The following is a 22,854-nucleotide window of genomic DNA, read 5'->3' as shown; positions in this document are numbered from 1 at the left end:
ACAGGAAACACAGTAATTTAATGATTTGGTGGGTACAACTCTATACTTTTTGACTTATCACCCTATTTTTAAATGTATACATTAGTGAAGTGCTACATCGAGTAGATGGACTTATTTACTTTTTCTGTCCTAGCCTCTCCAATTACACTGTAAGGTCAGTGTGGAGAAGAATTATATCAAAACCCTTTTGCAATCAGACCGATATAGAATAAGGGACTTGATGTGATTATTTAATGATAAAAGCATCTCTAACAAATGTTTCCAAAGTAGAAATACATATCTTTCTTTTTGTGCACTGATACAGAAAAAGGAGGAAAGAATGATCTTTAGCGAATGATAACACAGCCCCTAAACATCATGTCTGGGGAGAAAAAAATGGCTATGTCCTCACCTCGTTTTAGTGCTTCAGATACCATACCTTCCCCACCAGACACAGATATACCAGTGAGGGCTCCAGAAATATGCCTTCTCTAGAAACTGGGAAAATATTTTTTAACGCTAGCCACGATCCTCCAATTCCCCACTCCTGACATGGCCTTTACCTTCCACAGGGTTGGTTTTCAGTCTACTGCAGAGATTTATTACACCTCCATAGTGGATATTGATCTGGTTCATTGCATCAGTTGAGCGCAACTCCATGAGTTTCCTCAGGTCCATTACTGTGCAGCCAAAGTCTCCTTCACGGCTTTCAATCATTGAATTGGCCGGCAAGCCACGTTCTGTAGGGTTCGTCATTTTGACTGCAGTTACCAAACCCCTCGATAAGAGAAAAAATGTGGAGTTTCCCTTCAATTGATCAGTGTCTTTTGCCTCTCTGCCTCACTTCTTCCTTCTTCCTTCTTGCTTCCCTGAGAGCAGTTAGTAAATTGACGGACTATATCTTGTGCAATAAGTTTCAGAGTCTCTAGCCCAGATCCTTTTTCCTGTATGAGGCTTGGCAGCGAGAAGAGGAAGAGGATGGGGGAACTGAGTGGCAGCCGGACCACGTGTCACGAAGATTGGTGTCCCCACGTGGTACTGGAAGTGGTTGTCCAGGGTAGGTAGGTTCCTAGCTTAGACCAACTTGCCCAGATGGAGGTATAAACAAGATGTGCATGTTACCATGGAGGCAGCCTTAGCAACAACCAGCAATTGCGGTGGAAGAGAGGCAGCAGGAGAAGGAAGAGGGCTCCCAGGATACCGATGACAACTGGATATCTGGAATAAGGATTCAAAATAGACAAAAAGAAACAATTAGAGCAGCCATAGTGATTCAGCACCTGCACAAGCAAGAGATACTCACAAGGGTTTAGGTGACAGTTAATGCCTTAGCCAAGCTGATAGCTGAGGCTTCAGTTGAGTGAACTAACAGGAGAACCCTCTTTCTCCCTGGGAGGCCCCAACAAGCTGTAAAGTCGAATGTAGGGAAATAATTTCAGATACACCCCAGTCTTCATATCTCACCTCTACCAGACCAAGTAACACAAATCCTACAACTTCAGAAACTTGAAATTAAAAGGTTATAACCTCTAATGGCCCTAACTTCTCTTTTCTATTTGTGGGACCCATTACAGAATCCTTTCATCTGACCTCACTTCTATGAGGTGAGAAGGGTTCAGAAAAGGAGTCCAGACCCAAGTGATCTGGAGGGTGTCGTGCCAGTCTGCCACCCTCTCCCATACCCTGTGCCCTTCCCTAGTCCCAACACACACGTGTATAAACCAGGAGGACAACCTGATGGAAAATGCCCAGTTCCTCTAAGGCCCCTTAGAACACTCAGCCTCTAGCTGTATGGAAATTCTTCAGTTTGCTGCAAGCCAGGCATAAAAGTTCATGTCTTTGGAGTTAAATCCCGCCCCTCTCCAAAAAGCTTTTGGAGGGAAGGGGAGAGTAAAATGCTCTGGCAGTTGTCAAAACAGGGTGGAACCTTTTTACATAAGGAGGCAGAAGGACCTCCAAGGAGGAAAGATAGTCTAGGCTTCAAACTATCTTTCCTCCTTAGAGGTCCTTCTGCCCCCTTATGTTTAAACTATGTTTAAAGTTTCTCTGGAGTGGCAGGGATAAGACAGCTTTCAATCAGATAGAGCCTACGGCCACAGCAAGGTCAGCAGAAGAACAATTTAGCCTCTGCATGAGTGGGTCTCAAATCAGCATTCCTCCCCTCAGAAAGGCATGTTTTACCTCTCACCCATGCTGACTAGGGTGGAACTATGTGTAGGTGAGGATATGGAGGGCTGAAGGTGAGAAGAAGGCTTATCCTGAGCCTTGTTCTCAGCTTCAGAGAGGGGCCGCTGTGTGTCATGCTGGAGCCATTGCCACATATCAGCCATGTAAAAGTGGAGAGGCTTTTCCTGAGTATAGAGCCAGAACACAGGAGACCCTGCCCTGGTTAAGCAGTCCCTGCTGACTTGAGTTTGCTTACTAGGGGGTGGAAAGGAGCTCTGGTCAACATCTCTGTAATAAGTGGATGACATCCTCATTTCTAGAAGGTGAGCAGCACAAGAACCATTAGATAAGGAATCGACTCTTAACCAACTACTTTTCCTAAAATCACATGTGGACGAAGTTCCTGCTGATTCCGATCAGTCCTATTCTTAGGAAGTACCCCTCGGATGGAGGTGGTTACACACCCCCTTCTCTCAATGTGCCCTCTGCCTCCTCCTTCTACCATAGATTTTTAGAGCTACTCTGACTTACAAAGGTAGTAAGCAGGGTTTGGTTTTATTGTTGTAATTGTTTCTTAATATTATACTCCCTTCTTTCTTTTTAGATGTCATCAGAGAATCCTGGGGAACAAGGAAGTCTGGAAAGAACCAGAAGCAGTGTGTCAAGCTCCATTCAGACTGGCACAGGAGTGTGCAGCACCACAGAATGTTCTCTCCCATTCAGCTTCTCCTCTAAGCAGAGGGAAGGGCTGTAGGAGCAAGAAGCCCATCTTGACCCTTACGTAGAAGTCCTTAAGGTTTCAAGAAGATGTTGTGGGGGAAAAAATGAGGCTTGTCTACTGCAGGTTGCTCTAGAGACACATATTCAGGAGGTCAAGCACTAAGCTGTTAGCACAAACTCAAAGGGTTCAGTGCTCAGCTGGGGGCTCAGTTTATTTCTCTATGAAAGTTCTTCCGGAATTCAGAGATACAGCAGGTGCCCATATTTCTCTCCGAGTTCTGAGCTCTTAGAATATGAGCTCACTGCAACTGCTGAGCTCGCCTAGCCCCTAACCTTATTAGGCAACTGGCAAAGAATAATCTGTAAGAGTTCATACCAGCTCAACCTCAGACAAAACGCTCAGGCCTCAGGTGGCAGGGAGGTACCACCTATTGTCAGGTCAGGATTAATCATCTGGCTCCAGGCATTCTGGGTAAGGTATATTCTCACTCCTTGTTTCTAGCACTTTGCCAGCCTAAGGGGTGATAAGATAGAAGAGCAAACTCTCTCATCACTTCCTGCAGGGGCAAGAAATCATATTACTTTACATGACCATTAAATTATTTTAATATTTTTCTTCCTAAAGTCCTTAACATCTGTTCTACAATTTGTAATGACACTTGAAAATACTGCCATCTGAATTCTAGGTAGGACACCTGTGATCCCCACCTTACAGATAAAAAAGTGACTTGGTCTTTGGCAAGTCAGCAACCTTGACAGGCTGGTGCTCTTTCTGTTACATTCTATTCCTTCCCTGAGTTTGAACCTCCTCATTTTCTGACAAATATCTAAGAGGTCTTTTAAAATGTAGGCATCTCTGGGGTTGTGCTGGTAGTTTCTTTATAAATGTCTTTGGCAGAAACATTTTTGCCACACAACTTATTGGCCATAAGGCAATTTTGCCATAAAAGAGAAAATGACCGGTTGACAGTCTGGTTCACATTGGGAAGACTTCATGTATTTAAGCTAGTTGTCAATTTGGTTTCATAGATGAAGTTCTTCAATACTTTCATTTTTATATTATATAAATCTCAGCCTTCATAATGGTCTGTACAGTGAAGAGTGGATGTGGTGGTCTTAAAATAGTAGATAATAAAAACTACAGATAAAACAGATTGCAAGCTCCATGTAACACCAGATTGTACACTACTAGAAAATGATCACATAGCAGTTTGCGAATCTTTCAGTGAGCACAGGCAGGCCTCCGCCTATCAAAACCAAGTTTACCAAGCTATACAAATAGAAAAGTGGTGGCTGCTAATTCACAAGTCTTCAAGAATATTAATTATAGATATTTTAGTTGGAAACTGATATTTCTCTTAATGAAGGAAGAAGAAATTTTGGCCAAAAAAAGTGCCATGCCTAACAAGAAGACCAATCAACAAGCCCCCCCCAAAAAAATTTTTAATGGAAGACATGTGTTTGCATTTTGCTCTTTTAATTTTGTTCTTAATTTTTCATGTTTTATTATGTCCTTTTTAATGTTCCTTTTTTATTTCTCATTATTTTATTTTTTATGGCAAAACTGCCTTATGTTCCAATTAGTTATGCAGCAAAAACGTCTGTGGGGAATATACTTACTGGAAAAAAAACCTAAAACCTTCGAGTACAGAGAATACCCATTTCCATGTATAGGAAATGCTGACTTACCCTTGCTCTTTTTCCTTCAGAAACATCTCTATCATATCTAGGCAAGGAGGGTGAAATGGTCCCTACCTCAGGTCTCATACATCCTTGAGAAGCAAACCACCTTACGCTCTGTAGCTAGGCTCGCTAGCAAGTTCCAGAAATAAGGACCTGCCTGGGACAAGAACTTCATGGCCTAAGCCACCAAACCATAAGCAACAGTCAGATACTATTTCTTCCAATTTGTCCATAGAATTCCTTACTCTTGGAAACTTTCCCAGAAGGCTAAAGAAGAGATACATCTCCAGGCTATGAGGAAAAAGGGTAACTCCCCTGTAAGGGATGGAGTAGGGTATTTTGAGGATTAGAATGGCACCCACCCCATGAATTTCCCCTGCCAAAGGCGCCTGTTGGATCTGGCCAGATGAGTGGGAAATGAAGTATGAATGGAAATGGGGGAAAGGAAACAGGAGGAGCCAGGGGCTAGGGCTTCACTGCAGCCAGACCTGCCCAGAATAATAAGCAGCTATACTCAACTCCGGCCTCCAGGCTGCAGGCCAAACTGCTCAGCAGAGTAGTCTCTTGCTCCCTGCCCTACCTCGTCCTCCTCACTAAGCTGAGAGCCTGTGCTCAGGAGTGAGGTGGTGGCCCTCAAAGATGCTCTGGCTGTAGTGCCAGGGTCACTGCCATGCAGGCTGTGAGGTATAAAGAAGAGAAGACCTGTGTGCCTGTGTTGGGGGTGGGGCGGGGGGGGGTGGGGTTGGACAGAGCAGGCTGGTTGCATCTCATTTCATTGTAGGGAAATACACATTAAGAGAACCAGGATTTGTGCTTTCGTCTGAATTCAAAGCCACTTTGCCTCAAGTGCAAGGACACTTCTCCAAGAAAACAGAAACAAAGCTATATGGTCACTTCCTAAAACTTGATGAGGAAGCCCATATAAATGTATCTGTCCCTTGTCCATGACCCCTAAAGGCTCTGAAACAACTCAGGAAAACACCACCTTACCTCTTTGAGCTTTCAGGGCTTATTAGGGGCAGAGAGGCTCCACCCACCCCCAGCCATAATGCACTTGGCTCTGGATTAGTATGAATCCAAAAATATCCAATTCCCACCTGGTGATCCCAGGAGTGGGGATGAGCGCTTCCTCCACTCTATAATCTTACACCCTTGGCCTTGCAACCCATGGCTTGGGAGAGGCAAAGAGAGACCCTGGTCTAGATTCTCTCTTATCTTTCTCCAGCAGGGGTATTTTCTGTGCCATCATCTACACTGTCTTAAGCTTTACTCCATCTCTCAGACAGTCCTGTGCTTCTCACAGGGCCATGCCCTGTCAAGAAAGTTGGCAAGCATCTCAATAGGCAGGCAAACATCCCTGGCTAGCCCTTCTCTCTGAAGGTCTAAACTCCATGCAGAGGCTGCTCTGCTCCCTCCTCCTTCTATGACTGAGATTCTAGCTCACCCTCACCAGTTCCCACTACTCAGGTCTGGTAGCTATCCTTATCATGGTCCCAGGTTTTCCTTCCCTCCCCATGCCTGCCTGCCTTAATTGCTCCTCCAATGCCTGCTGGCTTGCAGAAGCAAGACCTGAGTACACTCCCCGCCCCTTTAGTCTACTGAGGCTCTTTGGAGGTATGTGGAAAGGTCAGAGGCAGAGCACGTTGGGTAAAGTTCAGATGATGAGTGGCACTGCTTGTCATCATCAGTAACCATCAGGTCCAAGCCAGGAAGCCAAGTGAGGGCTGGGGCACCAAAACCAGGCCTCTGCACTGACCACAGGATGGTACACTGTTGCCTGTGGTCCTGGGCACAGGCCAGGAATCTGATGCTAATTCTCAGCCCTCCTGGAGAATATCAGTTCCTGGTTAGAAGGTGGTACAAACACACACACACACACACACACACACACACACACACACACACACACCTCCCTTGCTTACCCTTTCCCTCCCCAAGTCTACTACCCTGAGAGCTTCTTCAGCTCAGTAGCAGAAATACAGCTCTAAGATCAAAACATGTGTCTGGAGAAAATGTGTCACCTTCAACCTTGGGTCACAGGGACCCAGAATTCATCCCTTCTCCTCAGAGCCATCTGGTAGTTTTTGGTCAAAGTCTACGCATACCCAGGACTCTGTCACCTATGCTTGTGTGCTTCTCCCAAAGAAATTCTCACACAGGTCCAGAAGGGGACATGTGCAAGGATGTTCACCGGAACACTGTCTGTGGTGATAGAGAAATGAAGGCCATCTGGAATTCCTTCTCCTGGTGATGAACAGTTAAAATATGTGAGCTACATGACAGGGGATATTATACGACAGTTAGAAACAGAGATCTGATGTACATAGACCACGCTGGTGATCTTAAAAACAGCGCTTAGTGGGGGAAAAGGTACTGTAACAGCTTTTACACAATTAAAAACACATACATCTAAAGCAATTCTATACATTTTACGGCAGTGGACCTCAACCTTTTTGGCACTGGAGACTGGTGCTCCTATGAGAATCTAATGCTTGATGATCCCAGGTGGAGCTGAGGCGGTGATGCTAGTCCTGGGGAGCGACTATAAATACAGATGAAGCTTTGTTCACACACCCACCGCTCACCTCCTGCTGTGCAGCCAGGTTCTTAACAAGCCACGGACTGCTACTGGTCCGTGGCCAGGGGTTTGGGGATCCTTGTTTTAAAGGATGTATTTAAACAAAAAGATACATATTATCACATTAGAATGCTGCTCACAGACAAGGAAAGGAAGAGATGTGATATGGGGACACACTGAGCATGGGAAGGGCCTTGCATGGGCTAATGATAATAATAAGCCATAAGTCCATAGTATGATCAACTCAATACTCTGCAAGAAAATAAAAATAAAACATACTATGATGCTGAAACGTTCCAGACCCGGAAGAGCTGTACTGTCTATGTTATAACAATGATGACAAAACTTATCAGTTCTGGCCAGATACCTTCAGGGGGCAGGGAGAAGGCAGAGCCCATAGATAGCGCATTCTCACAAGAGTGATACCAAGAAATGACCCAAGTTTGCCATCTGTTCCTGATCATCTGGCTTGTTGAATTAGACCATGTCCGAGACCCCAGGAACCACCAGGATGAAGACAGGAAACTACATGGCATAGATCAGGCAACCGAAGCAGAAACGTGCCTAAGAGGACAATGTCAACACCCCCACAACCTCCACTGGGGCTCCATGCAAAAATAGCATCAGTACATTAAGATGAAAAAAGGCAGCCCCTTTGCCCAGAGCTATGGGGAATGTACCCTCTTCCAAATAATCTGAGTCATACTGGCCCAGGTCACTTCTGTTGTCCTATGACTCAGGGGTGAAGAGGAGTACTAACGGCAAGTTAGAGCTCAAAAAATACAGAAGATGAAACAGGAATGTTGACCATTTCCTTCAGTTGGTTAAAGAGGACAAGAGCTGATTTCAAGTGGGAATGACAGTGCCATCTAGAACAGGGCTCCTCACTCCCCGGGTCAGGGCCCCATGGCCTGTTAAGAACTAGGCCGCACAGCAGGTGAGTGGTGTGTGTGCAAATGAAGCTCCACCTTTATTTGCAGTGGCTCCCCAGTGCTAACGTCACCACTTCAGCTCCATTTCAGGTCATCAGGCATTAAATTCTCATAGAAGCACCCCCTGGTACCAAAAAGGTTGGGGACTGCTGATCTAGAAGGTCTGTTGTCTAATGAAAGGGGTGCTGGCAACCTCTCCTGATCCCTCCCATCTGATCATGGGAACTGCTCAGGATATGAGTTAGCAAAGGTATCTGCCTCTCACACTAAGTAAGGTGCAGCTCCTCGGAACTGGGACAGGAAGCTAGTAGGCCAGCAGACAGGAGCCAGATCTCAGGCAGTAACATTCAAATATCCAGTATATATACTCTCTTGGGCAACACAGATTGCCTTTCTTGGGACTGTTGTGGTTTTTCCATTTTGGTTCCAAGGGAACAAAAGGGCTTTTTAGCAACTGGATTGGATCCTGCATTATTTTTAGAAACAAATTTCAGCAGAATCATGCCATGTTCACGAAGGAGGGGCAGGCCACTCTCCCTTGGCTACAGGGTCAAGATCTTGTTGCTCCCAGGCCATAGGTTCTGTTGGAGCCCTTGAGGGTGAGGGGAAAGCTGCCTGGCCTCAGACTAAGGAAGCCACATCTTATCCACCAAAAGGGGGTGGGGTAGGTAGCTGTTCTGTCCCCAGGGGCCCAGCAAGAGAGGAAGCAAAATAACATTCCTGTGTGACCCAGACTAGTCAGAGTACCACACAGTGGACATCACACCTGGCCAACACTCCATCACCTCTCTCCATGCCGGTACAGAGTACAGAGAACCATCTCCTGGCTTTGCCTGTTCCAGGCTTCTCTCACTCCATGATTTCCTGGAAGTCCCAGGCAAATGCACAAGGGCCTCATGCCGAGAAGATGGCATTTATCAGGAAAGAGCTGAGAGCATTTCCTAATAACCTGTCACCTCACTGCCCTGGTTCCACTCTTTCTTATCACTCAGCCCACAGACAGGAGCCATGAAGTTACCCTAGGGCTTGAGAAAGTGGACTGATCACACTCCCCTGTACTGTGTTGTACTTCAGAGCAGAGGTTCTTAAACCTGAGTGAGCATCGGGATCCCAGGAGGATTGGTTAAAACTTATTTTGGGGTTTGCTCCCAGCGTTTCTGATTCAGGAGGTCTGGAGTGAGGCCTGAGGATGTGTACCTCTAACAAGTTCTCTAACAAGAGGATGCTGATGTGGCTGGTCTGGGAACCACACTTCCTAATGCTGCAGAGGTTATGAAGAGTCTCTGCAAACAATGTCATGACAACCTCCAACAACAGCAGGAGTTTGAGAGCCTTGAATGGGGGCCAGTCCCAACATTGCCCAGATCTAGGCTGTCAGGGGAGGCACAAGAGAGTCTTGTCACATATCTCCTCTAGCCTCTCAAGGACGCTCTGCTTCCATTTTCATTTCAGGCAGCCCCCTTTCCCAGAGAGAACCACTCTCCCCTGGGGCCTTGAGATAACAGACTGAAGAGGACTTCCCCGGACAGGCTGCAGCAGAAGCCAAGAGTTATTCAAAAAGTTAAAACAAGCTACTCTGTCAGGGCCAGAGGACACCCAGACCCCTTTCCAGTTCAGGTGGAGCTGAGCACCCTCTGCATTCCTGGTTCCTCCGTCCTCAGGAGGTGAGAGATGACGGACAAAGTGAGAGAACAAGAGACACCTATCACTAGCTTCGGGATCCCCAAGTATTACTGCTCCCTGGCACATCTGGGCCCCAGGCTGCCTTTTCCCTGCCACCCTGCAAAGCCCTGCAAGAGGGCTGGCCCATGACCCCCCACCCCCACCCACCTCCGGGTGAGGAGGCACCTGCCCGCTGTTCTAATGGGGCACGAGGCAGTGGTAAGGGTGTGGCTGGCAGGGCAGCAGCAGCTGCTGTTTTCCATCGGGTGACAGGCTGCTGTAAACACTCATTTTAGGTTGCCATGGCAAAGTGAGTGCACAGCCTGGCCACGGTACAGTTATTTACGTGCCTGTAATGGCAGAATGGTCTGTTTTTTATTATTTTACTTTTAAAGTTTTCCTTTCCCAGCCCCCTAAAACAGCTTAAAAAATAAAAATAAAGAAGAGCTACCACAACATTCTTAGGAACGAAAAGAAGAGCCAGAAAATACAGCTTAGGACTTGGGGGGCCAGTAAAGGGGAGATGGAAATGAGGGGTCCAGGTAAGTTCCTTTAAGAAAGGAAAGGTGGAGCTTCATCTCCACACAGGTCTCTGTCTCAGCCCATCAAGGAGAAAGGCAGCACTCAGGGTCTTCTCACCTCTGTATCACTTACATTACCAACAGGAGGCAAACCCACTTAGTCTTCTTCCTTCCTATCAAAGCCAGGTTCTAGCCAGCAAGTTCCTCAGCCACCCCTACTCCCTACCAGCCCCCACTGGATGCCAATTTCATCAGGATGAAGATACAGAGGATTCTACCAGGGGTCATGGGAAGAGGGCCTCAAAGCAGCATCTCTCATACCCCCCATGGGTGCAGCGTCACCCTGCATGGAGCCTGGCCACTCCTGGCTGAAGGTCTGATGGGAATGACCTCGAGAGGTGCCTCTAAAGGGATACATGTTTTTCTCCCACTTGTACAGAGAACTGCCATCCTGTTCTCACTCCTCAGGGAGCTCTGGGGTGAAGGGATACTTCTGCTCAACAAGATTTAAGGTTTAAGTCAGGGTAGTGAGGACCCTTAGCTAGGACCAAGGAGTCAGCAAAGTTCAGATGCTGAAGAATGATCAAAAATGAGGTAGATTCTTCCTGGGACACATATGTCTCCAGGGAGCCAGGCATCTGGGAAAGGTTTTTGGTAGAGGAGGTAAGGAGTAATCAGAGATCAGCCACCGGAGAGTCACACACAAACTAAGCTGAATACACACACACACACACACACACACACACACACACACACACACACACATAAACTTTGATAAACATGCTATAGGTTGCTGATCACTAAATGACATCTACGTAAGAGAGAGTCACCTTCCAGAAACAGTTGGCTGAAATACTTATTTCAGCTCCACTTATTCCAGCTCTTTTGGATTGGTATGTCCTTAAAAGAAGGACCTCCCCAACTCCCTACCCCCTCCCCCACCCCCAATGCCAATAGGTACATTAATCACATAAAAGGAAAGTTAGGGCAGTGTAAGAGCAAATCCTATAGACTGTTCTGATCTCTTCCATTGCAGTTTATAGCTGAATGCCTCCCAGATATCACCATGGCTCAGAAAGGATATCGATAAGAACAAACCCCACGGGGAGGAAAGAGGGCAGAAGGGGGAAGCTGCTGCTGACTCCATCAGGGAAGCACCCTCTGCTGCCTCAGGAGTGGTCGAAGTCTTAACTGACAGCCTTGGTTTAGCTGACAAAGCCTTGTTGGGAAAATCAGAACTTGGGACAGAAATCAGTCTTGGCAGCACCTTGAGGTCAAAAGAGCAGAATAGGCATGGTTTCTAAGCCCATCAAACCAACTGTCATCAGCATCCCACTGTTTCTGCAGGGTAGGAAGGGAGATGGGAGGAGGTGAGGAAAGGGTCTGATATGGGGCACCATCCTGGACAGCTGGGAGCAGGCTGATAGCAAAGCACCACAGGTGAGCTTGTGCCCCAGACACCAGTGCTTCTGCTCCTGAGTCTCAGGGTATTAATTCAAGCAGGGTGGCCATTATTTGGGAATACATAAAAAGACAAAGAGAAGCAGACCTGTTTCAGAGCCCCCAAAGTAGACTAAACTTCCGGAAATCATGGGCTAGAAAGAACGTCTATTCACAAAAAGGCTCAGATCCATGGTGAGGAACACAGAGCCCATTGTTGAAAGAGACAAAGGGCAGGAGACAAAGGTGACTCAGCCCTAGCTGGTCATTGCTGATGGAAGTCTCAGCAGAGAGAAAGTGGAAGGTGCTGTGTATTGTTCTTCCAAGTGAGCAGAAAGGTTGTATCACCCTTCTATCCCAATCTCTGTCCCAGTGCCTGACCTAACATGAGGAGTTAATAAATAAGCCACCCTCCTCTGCCAATCTCCAGAGAGAATCAGTTATCTGTTTGTCCCAGAACCACTCCTTCAGCACATGCCCCCTCTCCCCCTCCTTCTTGGGCCCCTGGAGTTGGGAGACAGAATGGATTGGAGGTATATCTCCCTTGATCTCCGGGACACAGCCAAGGGCTTTTCCGGTGCAGGCAGAAGGGAGATCAGCCTTCGCTGCAGAAATCATTCACTCTCCAGGGAGAGGCAAAGGGAAACATAAAGAATTTAAATTCTCCCAACACTCATTCGATTCTAAACTCCCACACATAGCATTTTAAACACCACTGCAGAGTTTCCAAGGAAAGACAGGGGAGGAGAACTATGGTGACGGTGGTGGTGGAGAAGTCTGTAGGAAGTGGCAAAAAAGGATGTTTTTTGGATTATTTCTGAAGCACTGAGCTGCCAGAAATCATGGGGAAAATATCTCGTACCAAACTCTTCCCACCTCCTCATTTTTCTCTATATACCTCATTCCCAAGCTTCTCACTTTGTTTTTTTTTTTTTGTATCTATGTATATTTCTTTCCTCATCTCTCTCTGTCTCCTTGCCTTCTTCCCTCCTTATGTCCCATCTATCTATCTATCTATCTATCTATCTATCTATCTATCATCATCTCTATCTCTCCTCCGCCTACCTATGTACCTATCTACTTCAATCTCAAAATTTCTCTTATTCTCTCTTTTCCACATCTCCAGAGACAGCCTGCTTGGATGGGATTCCATTCTCCTTACCTGGGTAATTTCTAAAACCAATAAGCCCTCACCCAGAGAATATGGGCATGCTGAGAAGCAAGACAGGCACTTGGAGGGCTGCCATGGCTAGCACCAACACGGGACCAGTCAGTGTCACTGGGATCAGGAATGAAGGGCCAAAAGCACACAAGACGAACTCGATGAGCCAATCCACATGCTCCCAAATCCACCTGGAGCTTGTCTAGCTAAGTCAAATATTAAAAGATCTAACTATGCTTGAGGCAGAGGCAAATAGCAAAAACTGAGGACAAGGAAGTGAGGAGCCCTAACAGAAATGGGACAGAGGAAGGATATAAGACTATTCCCATGAAATAAAAATTAAAATCAGGGTTTAAGATGCCCAGCCAAATTTCCAATCCAGCATAAATAGGGAAGTTGCCCGATGGACGAAGGGGTTAGGAGACTAGATAAATGTACGAGGCGCTAAGGGCTATAAGATCTGATTCTAGCTCCTTCCAAGGGTCCCATGGAAGTTGAAAATTCAGGAACCAAGCATGATAAACTAGTCCTACCCAAATGCAAACTGCAAGATGGCTCCACTATCGCACCTCAATTCTACTCGGAGCCTGTAAAGCATGGGTAGGGATTAGGCAGAGGGAGGCTAAAATCCAACTCCCTGGTGACATGGCTGCCTTCTTACAGTCCTCCCCATCATTATTCAAGAATTCAAGGATTCACAGAGAGGACCAGAGGAGGAGTTGCAAAAGGGATCTTAACCCAGCAGAGTCAGACCTTCACAGGCATCTCACACTATCTGCCTAACATTTGCTTTTGCAAAAGATTGCAGGAGCACTCTATTCCCAGCTCGTCCGGTCTCACACACCCTGGCCAGCTGTCCCAAATTAGAAAGATCTCCATCACCAGAGAATAAGCTTTTTTCAGGGTTGGGGGAGGGGTCATCGCCCTCCCTTCAGGGTTTCAGCCACTGAACCCTCCCCTCTGCAAGCAGTCAAGTCCAGAGAGAAGCCAAGGACACGCCAGCATGCTTTCCCTTCCCTCCTCTAACAGCCGCCAGCTCAAGAAAGAGCTGGTGGGGGAAGTCCTTGGTGGGGGAAGTCCCACGGCAGTGAGGCTATGGAAACTTTGCCGTCTAAGGCTGTGGAATTCTTCTGTCGGGCTCCTGCAGTTAATCATCCCAACTGCCTGGATTTCCAACTTGGGGCTTTAAAAGGTAGCACCAGAGCAAGAAGGACAAACATGTCAAGGAGAAGAAAAAGAAAAAAGTTGGTGTTAGCTGAAAGATAATCACCTCCAGCACAAGTCTTCTTAGTATTTGAGAAGGGGAAAGAAGAAAAGAGCACAAGAAAAATAAGTGTACACTACATTCCAGAACACTCTTCCAGACTCCCAGCTAATGTTACTATATTCATATTCATACTCCAGATCCTACAGAGAACATTGCTCCCATTCCTAACCCACTTGTAAAAGGATCATCTAGAGGTTGGTTGGTTTGAAACATTCTCCTTTTAACAGATCTGAAAACTCAGAGGCTTTTGTCCCTCTTGGAAAAAAGTGCTAGAGAATTCACAGCTGGGAGTCCAAGGCTTCAGAACATTAATTTCCAAGATGGTAGAAGTGGCCTCTTAGGCCAGGTTGCCATGGTTTCCAAGACAACAAACAGAGGTTTGGTCCTAAAGAAGGGAGGGAGGGTTAACTGCCTTCTTCCTCCTATGGGAATAGTTTCAAGAGCCAAATAGGAGGGGGATATGGTAAAAAAGAGAAAAGATTACAGAAGATTACAGGCTGGAAAAATAGCCTTAACAGTTCCCATTCTTCCTGAGGAGGCCAGAGTGGAAGCCCCCATTTAGAAAATGAAAAGGCCCTACTCAGGGAGTGAGATAAACCTAGAGAGTAAATAGGAAGATGAACAACCTCCCTAGAGCAGATGCTCAGGCAACATAATGCAGGAGAGGCAGAGAGAACAGAGGCTAAATTGAGCTACTCTGGGAACGGCAATGACTGCCAAAGGCTCTGAGTTTTGCCTACAAAATACATAAGGAAGAAAACCAGAAATGAATCCAATTTGACCAGGGGATGCACCAGAAGGGCAGAAGATGCCAAAGCAGCCAGGCCTGTGGGCCCAGGCCCCCATGGAGCTCTGCCTGGGGGCCAGCCTGAGCAGTGTTGGCCAGGCTCTTGTCCGTCACGGCTCACAGGTAGGTGAGATAACTATCCCCAGAAGTGATGTGTAGAAGTGCTGTTCCCAAGAACCGAGGCCTGCCCCACTGGCCGCCACCAACACTGGCATCAGTGCACTCCCCTGATCGGGACTCCTCAACTCTCGTTCTAAAGGACCAGAAGGGTAGAACAGTGCTAAGTGCCAGAACGCTTCCATGCCTTCCCAGCAGAAGCTGTCAGCTGAATGGGCTCGCTTGGCTAAAGAGTTCCCTTTCATAATCCTGGGCAGCTCTCTGCATTCCATGGAACCCCCTGGATGCCTCTTGCAGCGCCACCTCCAACTTGGCTCTCACTGGAAAGATAGAAAGGAGGCAGAGCTGCTCAGGACTCTGCTATACCCAGAAGCAGTGACTATGGCACCACTGTAGGTTAAGTGCCATGTATACTCTGCTACCTTCTCAAAGACGAGAGGGGCCTGGGACCAACTGACCACAAGCTAGGAGGCTGGCCAGCCCTAATCACCATTTCATCACTAGTGACTGCACAAACCATAAGTTCCTGGCCTTGTCAGGAAACAGATCCCCTGCTTCTCCTACCAACTGCATCAAACATCTCATGGCATCCCAGAATCACAGCCAGGCAGAGAACTTTGGGGAACGTCTAATACAATTTTACATTGTATTACATTTTATAGTGAAGCATCCATGAGTCAAACACTGTGCTGGGCACTGGAACAAAAAAGTAGGATATAGATTGGAAAGCAAGATATATGGAGAAACAGATGGTGCAAAGAAATCTTTATTAGGTATCAAATGAAGAGCGAGATCACCAGTGTGCATGTGAGATGACACCTCCAAGTTCTGTCATAGGCCAGCTGCAGCCATCGGGTTGCTGCAGGTGAGCTCACTCACAGCATAGGCCTCCCCAGAATGGGGTCAGGCCCACATCCTGAGCCAAGGGGAGCTTTCTTAGGGCTTTCTAGAGCTGCTACACACAGGTGTGCAGAGTATTCCCTCAACGTGGGCACCAGGTAAGGAGGCTGTTGGGAGATGAAATACCCTAAGTGTTGCTGGACAGGCCATGCGCTCATAGGCTGTATTCATTTGAAGAGCACATCTTTCTAATCGTCTTTATAAGCTACCTTGAAGGCTAGCAGCTGCAATTAACCATCAACCTGATACATTGCTGTGGGTCACAGACCCTCAGAAATACATAAGGAAGGAAACCAGAAAAGAATACAGTTTGACCAGGGAATGCGCCAGAATGGCAAAAGAGACCAAAGCAGCCAGGCTCCCATGGGACTCTGCCTGGGAGCCAGCCTCCGGTGTTCTCCCATCACATCTCTTCCCAAGTAGCACTAGGTATGCCTTAATCTCAGTGCTTCCTCCTCCAAATCATTCTTCCAGGGCCTTTCCTCATCTGAAAAATAGAGACAATGAGAATAAACTACCACACACAGAAATTGAGAAGATTATTATTTTTTTTGTGTATAAAGGCTCAGTGCCCTTGGATAAAGATCAAGTGCATTATGAAGCTATTGAGCAATGGAAGTAAAATAAACTGAGGCCGTTCCTTGTTAGAGGCTCCCTGTGCCTCTGGCCCCACAGAAACTATACTTCCCAGGCTTGGGTCTGCACCCTGGGCTTTATGTAGCTGGAAGTAGTTGGTACTGCCATGTGCGGTCTTCTCCGGAATCTCTAACTTTTGTAGCTGTATCTGAGGAATCTGTCTGCCTGAGGTCCCTTGTTAAGTGGCATTGGAAAGAAGGACAGAAAAGTTCATGAAAGTCAAAGAAGGTTGTGGTAAGAACTCACATCCGGGTAATGCCTCACAGTTTCAAAGCACTCTGACGTGCGATCTTTGGGACGGCTTTTTAAGACAGACAGGACTGATATTATTCTTTCTGTAGATTTTATAACACATGGTCTTAAAGGAGACATGACTCAGGTAAGGCCACAGAAAGAGCCAAGAATAAGCGAAGACATCCTACATGCTCCAGGGTCCAACAAATAAAGAGAGAAACAAATAAAAGAGCAAGAGAGCAGCCTGAATAAAACAGTCAGGGAATTGTAGGCCTGACCCAGGACTGTGGAGCTGGGGGAACCCTGCCCTGATGAGCTCAGAGGATTGATCTGGGTTCTCCTACTTCCTCCCAGAGGCAACTGTGACACACACTGAGGGTATGTGTGATGTCCGTGTGTGTCATCCTATTAGGCCAAGGATACCTTGAGGGTACAGATTGTGACAGAGATAGAGGTTGTGCAGTTCCTAGTGATTTGAGGGGGCGTTAAAGAAAAAGAGAAAGGAGAACTAAAAAGGATGGAGGAAGATTCAGAGAAAGGAAGAAAGAGTCTTCCTTTCTGGGAACTCCCAGACACAGAGTCTAAATAAAGAAGACAGGACACAGCCGTATTAGGAATTCCTATGATTACAGTGGAGTATATACAGAGATACTGAAATGCATTGATGCCAAGCAGACATGACAGTTGACAAGGAGAAAAATATATAAAACAAACAAAAACTCAAAACTGTAAACAAAGAAAAGATGCTCTAATCTCTAGACCCTTTGCCTCTAGTTCAGAAAACAATGCCCCTGGGCAATTGTCAGCTCTATCCCCAAGAAAGCAGGCAAAGGCAAGCTTGGAGCCCCAGACAATCCCTTCTCTCCTTTCCAACTAGCACTTCCAAGTCCTGATGGTGTTACCTGTTGAGAAGAGAGACCTCTGGAAGGGTGACACTGAAGAAGAGGCTTCAAAGCAGAGTTTATAAACAACACATTGGGTGGCAACTCCACACCACCTGGGATGGTCACTCTCCTTGGTTTGCTGCTTCAAGGAAAGAATAGGCTATCCTCTTTATATCACTGCAGATTTTGATATGCCCAAAGAAGTTCGATTAAAGAAAAGAGACCATCCAACAACAGATGAATGGGTAAAACAAAATGTGGTATATCCATACAATGAAATATTATTATTTAGCCTTAAAAAGGAATGACATTCTGATACTTGAAAACGTTATGCTAAATGAAGGAAGCCAGAAACAAAAGAATGAATACTGTATGCCTCCAGTTATATGAAGTGCTTACCCTAAGCACCAATTCACAGAGACAGGAAATAGAATGTGGGGACTCAACGGAGAAGGGTGGAGTTACTGTTTAATGGGTACAGTTTCTATTTGGGACAATGACAAAGATCCGTAATGGATACTAGTGACAGCAGCACAGTAATATGAATGTAATTAATGTCACTGAATTATACATTTACCACCACAAAAAATATTTTTAAAAAGAAGAAAACTGGAAAGAAAATGGAATAGTTCTGGTACAGATAGGTGAGAAGGGTGGAGAAGGGAAGAGTAGAACCAAATTCAGGACTATAAGCCCAGCTGCCACTGTCACTAAGAGCTCAGGCCCCTCTTGGTATTAGAGGTAGAGGCCCAGTGGCACAGAGGTCACTTATCCTAGACAGTGGCCTCTGACATGTTCAGGGCTGGGAGCACACAGAAGGCCTGACACAACTAAATAACTCAAGAGGTAACCTGGCAAGGCTGAGTGGCAAGGCCAAGGGGAGGAGAAACACATTGGGCTTCTGAAGACCATACTCTGTGTGCATGAGGGTGGGGGAGTAGAGGGGCATTAGGGCGATCAACAAGTGATCTTTTCAAGGACCAGGGAAGAAGTCAGCTTTCGTCTACTCACTCTCCCAAAGTCATCCCATAATCAGCTCAGAGCGGACATAGGTATCTGCTTAGAGCAGGTACAGCTAAGGCCTTCCTGGTTCATGATGGAAATACAGAATCTCCACTCTTTTGGAGTAACTCATATATTATCTCATTTGGTCCTCCTGACAAACATGAGAAGAAAGATCTGTAATGGATAGTAGTGACGGCAACACAGCAATGGGAATGTAATTAATGTCACTGAATTAGGCAAACTTGTCCTCTTTTCTCTATTTTGTAGAGAAGAAAACTAGTTAAATACCTTGTATAGGGCCACACAATAAGAAGCAGAGCCAGAATCCAAACCCAAGTTTGGCAAAGGCCACATTTGTTCCATGTGATTGCCAAGGAGATACTTTCCAGAAGTGAGAACTCTTTTTCTCAGGGATGAGTCACCTCTTCAAGTATAGTACAGTGATCAAGAGCACCAAATTCACCATCACTGTTTGACCTTGGGAAAGCTAGTCAATATCTCTGTTCTTCAGTTTTGACATTGATAAAATAGGGATAATAATAGTATCCCATTTAAAATATTTCAGTCTATGGCCATGGCACCCTGAACACACCCGATCTCGTCTGATCTCGGAAGCTAAGCAGAGTTGGGCTTGGTTAGTACGTGGATGGGAGATCACCTAGGAATTCTAGGTGCTGTAGGCATTTAAAATAAATAAAATAAAATAAAATATTTCAGAAGACTTTGAGATAATTAATCCATGCAAAGGCATATAGTGCTGCCATATGGTAAGCAATCAAATATAGTTATTGTGGTTAATATTTAATGCTATCAATCAGCCCATTTCACCTGTGGGGTCTGGAGCTACTGGGGACCTCCTTATCAGTCAGAATGTCAGTGGGGAAATACTGCTGTACATCCCTTGCTTCTGCATGAGGAAAAAATGAACATCTCAAGGTTGGAAGGGAATGAAGGTCATCTAGACTAATCTCTTTTCCAATGCTAGAAACTATTTCTTCCTACTGTTCTCTAAGAACGTACTTATTAGCTCTTACTCTTTCTTATACAGGCATACCTCATCTAATGTACTCCAGTTTATTATGCCTTGTAGATGCTGAGTTCTTTACAAACTGAAGGCAAGACCTTCTACCAGCAAAAAGATTATGAGTTGCTTTATTGCGACCTGTGTTTAATTGCAGTGGTCTGGAATCAACTCGAAATATCCAGAAGGTATGTCTGTATGAAACTGAGACCTAATTAGTGATCGCCACTACCAAAGTGATTGGCAGGCAGTCTCTCAATCTTACAACCACCTGTGGTGACAGCCATTTTCATCCTCTTTCCCCAGATGAAGAAAATGAGGCCCAAGTCCTAGAGTTAACTAGTGATCAAGCTGGGCCATGAAACCAGGTCTACCTAACTCTAAAGCTTATGTTCTCAGCTATTGCATGTTTCTTCTGCCTTAGAGAAGAGAGGACAAGTCTGCCTGATGGTAGAGTAGAAAGCGGCTGTGGTTGAATTCCAAATACCTGGATTGGAATCCAAAGTCTGTGACTCTGAAAAAGTTCCCTACCAATAACATCTACCATTTAGTGAGAGTCTAGCATTTAATGAGCATTATTATGTAGTGAGCATTCTTTGACTTATTTTTACAGATAAGAAAACTAACAGGCATATTATGCTCAACACCACAAAGATTCTAAGTAGAAGAGGTGAGTTTCATACCCATGCTGTTTCTCAGTTTGCTCATCCTTAGACAGGAATCGATACTTTCATTTAATTCACTCTTCAATAATGAGTGCCTACTAAGTTCCAGACCTTGTTTTAAGCACAGTTTCATTACAGTAGTAATGAAACTATAATTTTAATGCCTATTTTGTGTCTGGCACTCCTACCTATGTTACATGAAATGAACATTAATGATTCAAAATGATTGACACGGTAGGAACTTAATAAATGGTACATTTTCTTCTATATCACAGCCTCAAATTCTTTTTAACTGCCAAATTTCCTAATGTCTTCATTCATGTTTCCTTTCCTTTCTTTCTTTGCATTTTATCCCTCTCCACTAGTTTGGAAGTTTCATTATCCCTAGTTTTTTAGTGTTAGCTTAGGAATCTTAATATGTATATTTAACTTAAAAATTGCTGGTAATTAAAATCTTTATCCTCCTCCCAAACAAAACTATGACCTTAGAATACTTAAATTCCAATTACTCACCTTCCAACTTACATGCTATTGTTATTAGGAATTTTAATTATAGCTCCATTTTATCCCTGAAAGTTAGACATTGTTCTCTTTATTTTCTTTGCTATTAATATTTAGATTTAGCACCATGTTTATAATTTCCTTTGCTCATCATTCCTTCTTGAATCTTAGACCTTCCTTTTAGGTAAGGTCTTCTTGAACTATTTCCTTTAGAAGTTGTTTTGGTGAAAGGTCTATTGGTAGAAACCTGTTTTTGTTCCTCTGCAAAGGGCCTTAATTCTGACTTCATTCTTGGAAGATTTTCACTGATAGAATTCTGTATTAGCAATTATTATCTCAGCTCTTTGAAAATATTATTCCACTATCTTATGGCTTTTATTGTTGATGTTGAGAATCAGTTGTCAGTTGAATTGTCATGCATTTGAAGGCAATTTACCTTTAGGATTTATTTAAAATTACCCTTGAAGTTCTATAGTTAGTTTCGTTACGATGTGTCTAGGGGTAAAGTTTATTTATCCCTCTTGGGATTCATTAGGCTACGTAAATATAACATTTTACTCTTGACAATTTTATCCACTCTTGACAAATGCTAACAATATTGTCACACTCCTGTTCTCTCTATTTTCTCCTTCTGGAATATTAGTTAAATATATATTGGGATCTTTTTACTCTATTCTGGGATGGGAAAATTATAACACATGGCCCAAATCTGGCCTGCTGCTTGTTTTGTAAATAGTTTTATTAGCACCTAGCCATATCTATTTATTTACATATTGCCTATGGTTGTTTTCACATTACAACAGCAGAGTTGAGTAGTTATAAAAGAGGCCACATGGGCCATAAAGCCTAAAATATTTATTATCTGACCCTTTATAGAAAAAATTTGGCAAACCTGGCTCTGTTTTCTATGCCTCTCTAGCTCTTTCACATTTTCCATCTTCTAGAAAATTTCTCCAGAAATATCTTCCAATTTACTAATTTTATCTTCAGCTGTAATATACTATTTTAACCTTTTCTTTGAAATCTTTATTTCTTTTACTGTATTTTTTCACTTCCAGAAGTTCTCTTTGGATATCTGAGACATCTGAGAGATATCCAAAGGGAATTCAATCTGGTCAACTAAGTTTCACTTCCCATCATCATTCTCGTAATATCCTCTTATTTCTTTTAGCATATTAAATATATTTTTAAAATTTTCTATATATATAATCACTCCAACACCTGCAATTTTTGAGGATCTGATGCGTAGAATGTTATTTCTGCTGCTTAACTTCATTAGTAATCAGGGAAATGCAAGACAAGACCTAAGGGATACTATTTACACATTCAGTTGACAAAAATTAAAAAGTCTGTTGATGCTGAGTATTTGAGAGGGTGTGGATCAATAGCATCTCTTACACTTCCCTGTTAGCTGCGAAACTATTACAAATGTATTGGGAAACAATCTGTCGTTGTGGCAATTCCCTTCTGAGATCTATATCCAGGAGAGACTTGCACATGCGCACTAGGAGACATGGATAGGAATGTTTGTGGCGGTACTCTTCAAAATGGTAAGAAGGAAGGAAGGAAGGAAGGAAGGAAGGAAGGAAGGAAGGAAGGAAGGAAGGAAGGAAAAAGAAAGAAAGAAAGAAAGAAAGAGAAAGAAAGAAAGAAAGAAAGAAAGAAAGAAAGAAAGAAGAGGCTCTGTCTTCACCAATGGAATGATATATAGCAGTGAAAATGAATGGACTATAGCTACACTCAAGTGGGATAAATCTTAGTATTATAATATTGAATGAAAATAAGCAAGTCCCCAGAAGACTTTACATAGTATATATTTTTAACACAAAATATAAAACAAACTAAATAATGTATTTATTTAGGCTTACATATGTTTATCAAGAGAATGTTAACCACAAAATTCAGTATAGTGGTTGGGATGGACGACGAGGTGGGGGGGATGGGATAGAAAGGGCACATAGGTGGATGCAAGTCATGGTAGTGATCTCGTTTCT

At 44.5% G+C, this 22,854-nt stretch overlaps 1 protein-coding gene and 1 pseudogene across 5 annotated transcripts in view; one reads left to right on the top strand and one right to left on the bottom strand.

Moving 5' to 3' along the window:
- Window positions 1-22,854, bottom strand: part of ATP2B4 (ATPase plasma membrane Ca2+ transporting 4) — an 84,994-nt gene that overhangs the window by 42,452 nt on the left and 19,688 nt on the right. For all 5 annotated transcript variants that reach the window (XM_036235316.1, XM_036235317.1, XM_036235314.1 and 2 more), the window contains exon 2: window positions 543-1,197. In XM_036235316.1, the coding sequence (XP_036091209.1) occupies window positions 543-735 (193 nt within the window). In that variant the 5' untranslated portion in view covers window positions 736-1,197. The remainder of the gene's footprint in view (window positions 1-542; window positions 1,198-22,854) is intronic.
- On the top strand, window positions 19,238-19,356 carry LOC118612989 (annotated as a pseudogene).

Source organism: Rousettus aegyptiacus, unplaced genomic scaffold, assembly GCF_014176215.1.
Source record: "Rousettus aegyptiacus isolate mRouAeg1 unplaced genomic scaffold, mRouAeg1.p scaffold_m13_p_17, whole genome shotgun sequence".
NCBI lineage: Eukaryota > Metazoa > Chordata > Mammalia > Chiroptera > Pteropodidae > Rousettus > Rousettus aegyptiacus.
The sequence above is the reverse complement of the archived record's forward strand: the minus strand, read 5'-3'. Positions and strand labels throughout refer to the sequence as shown.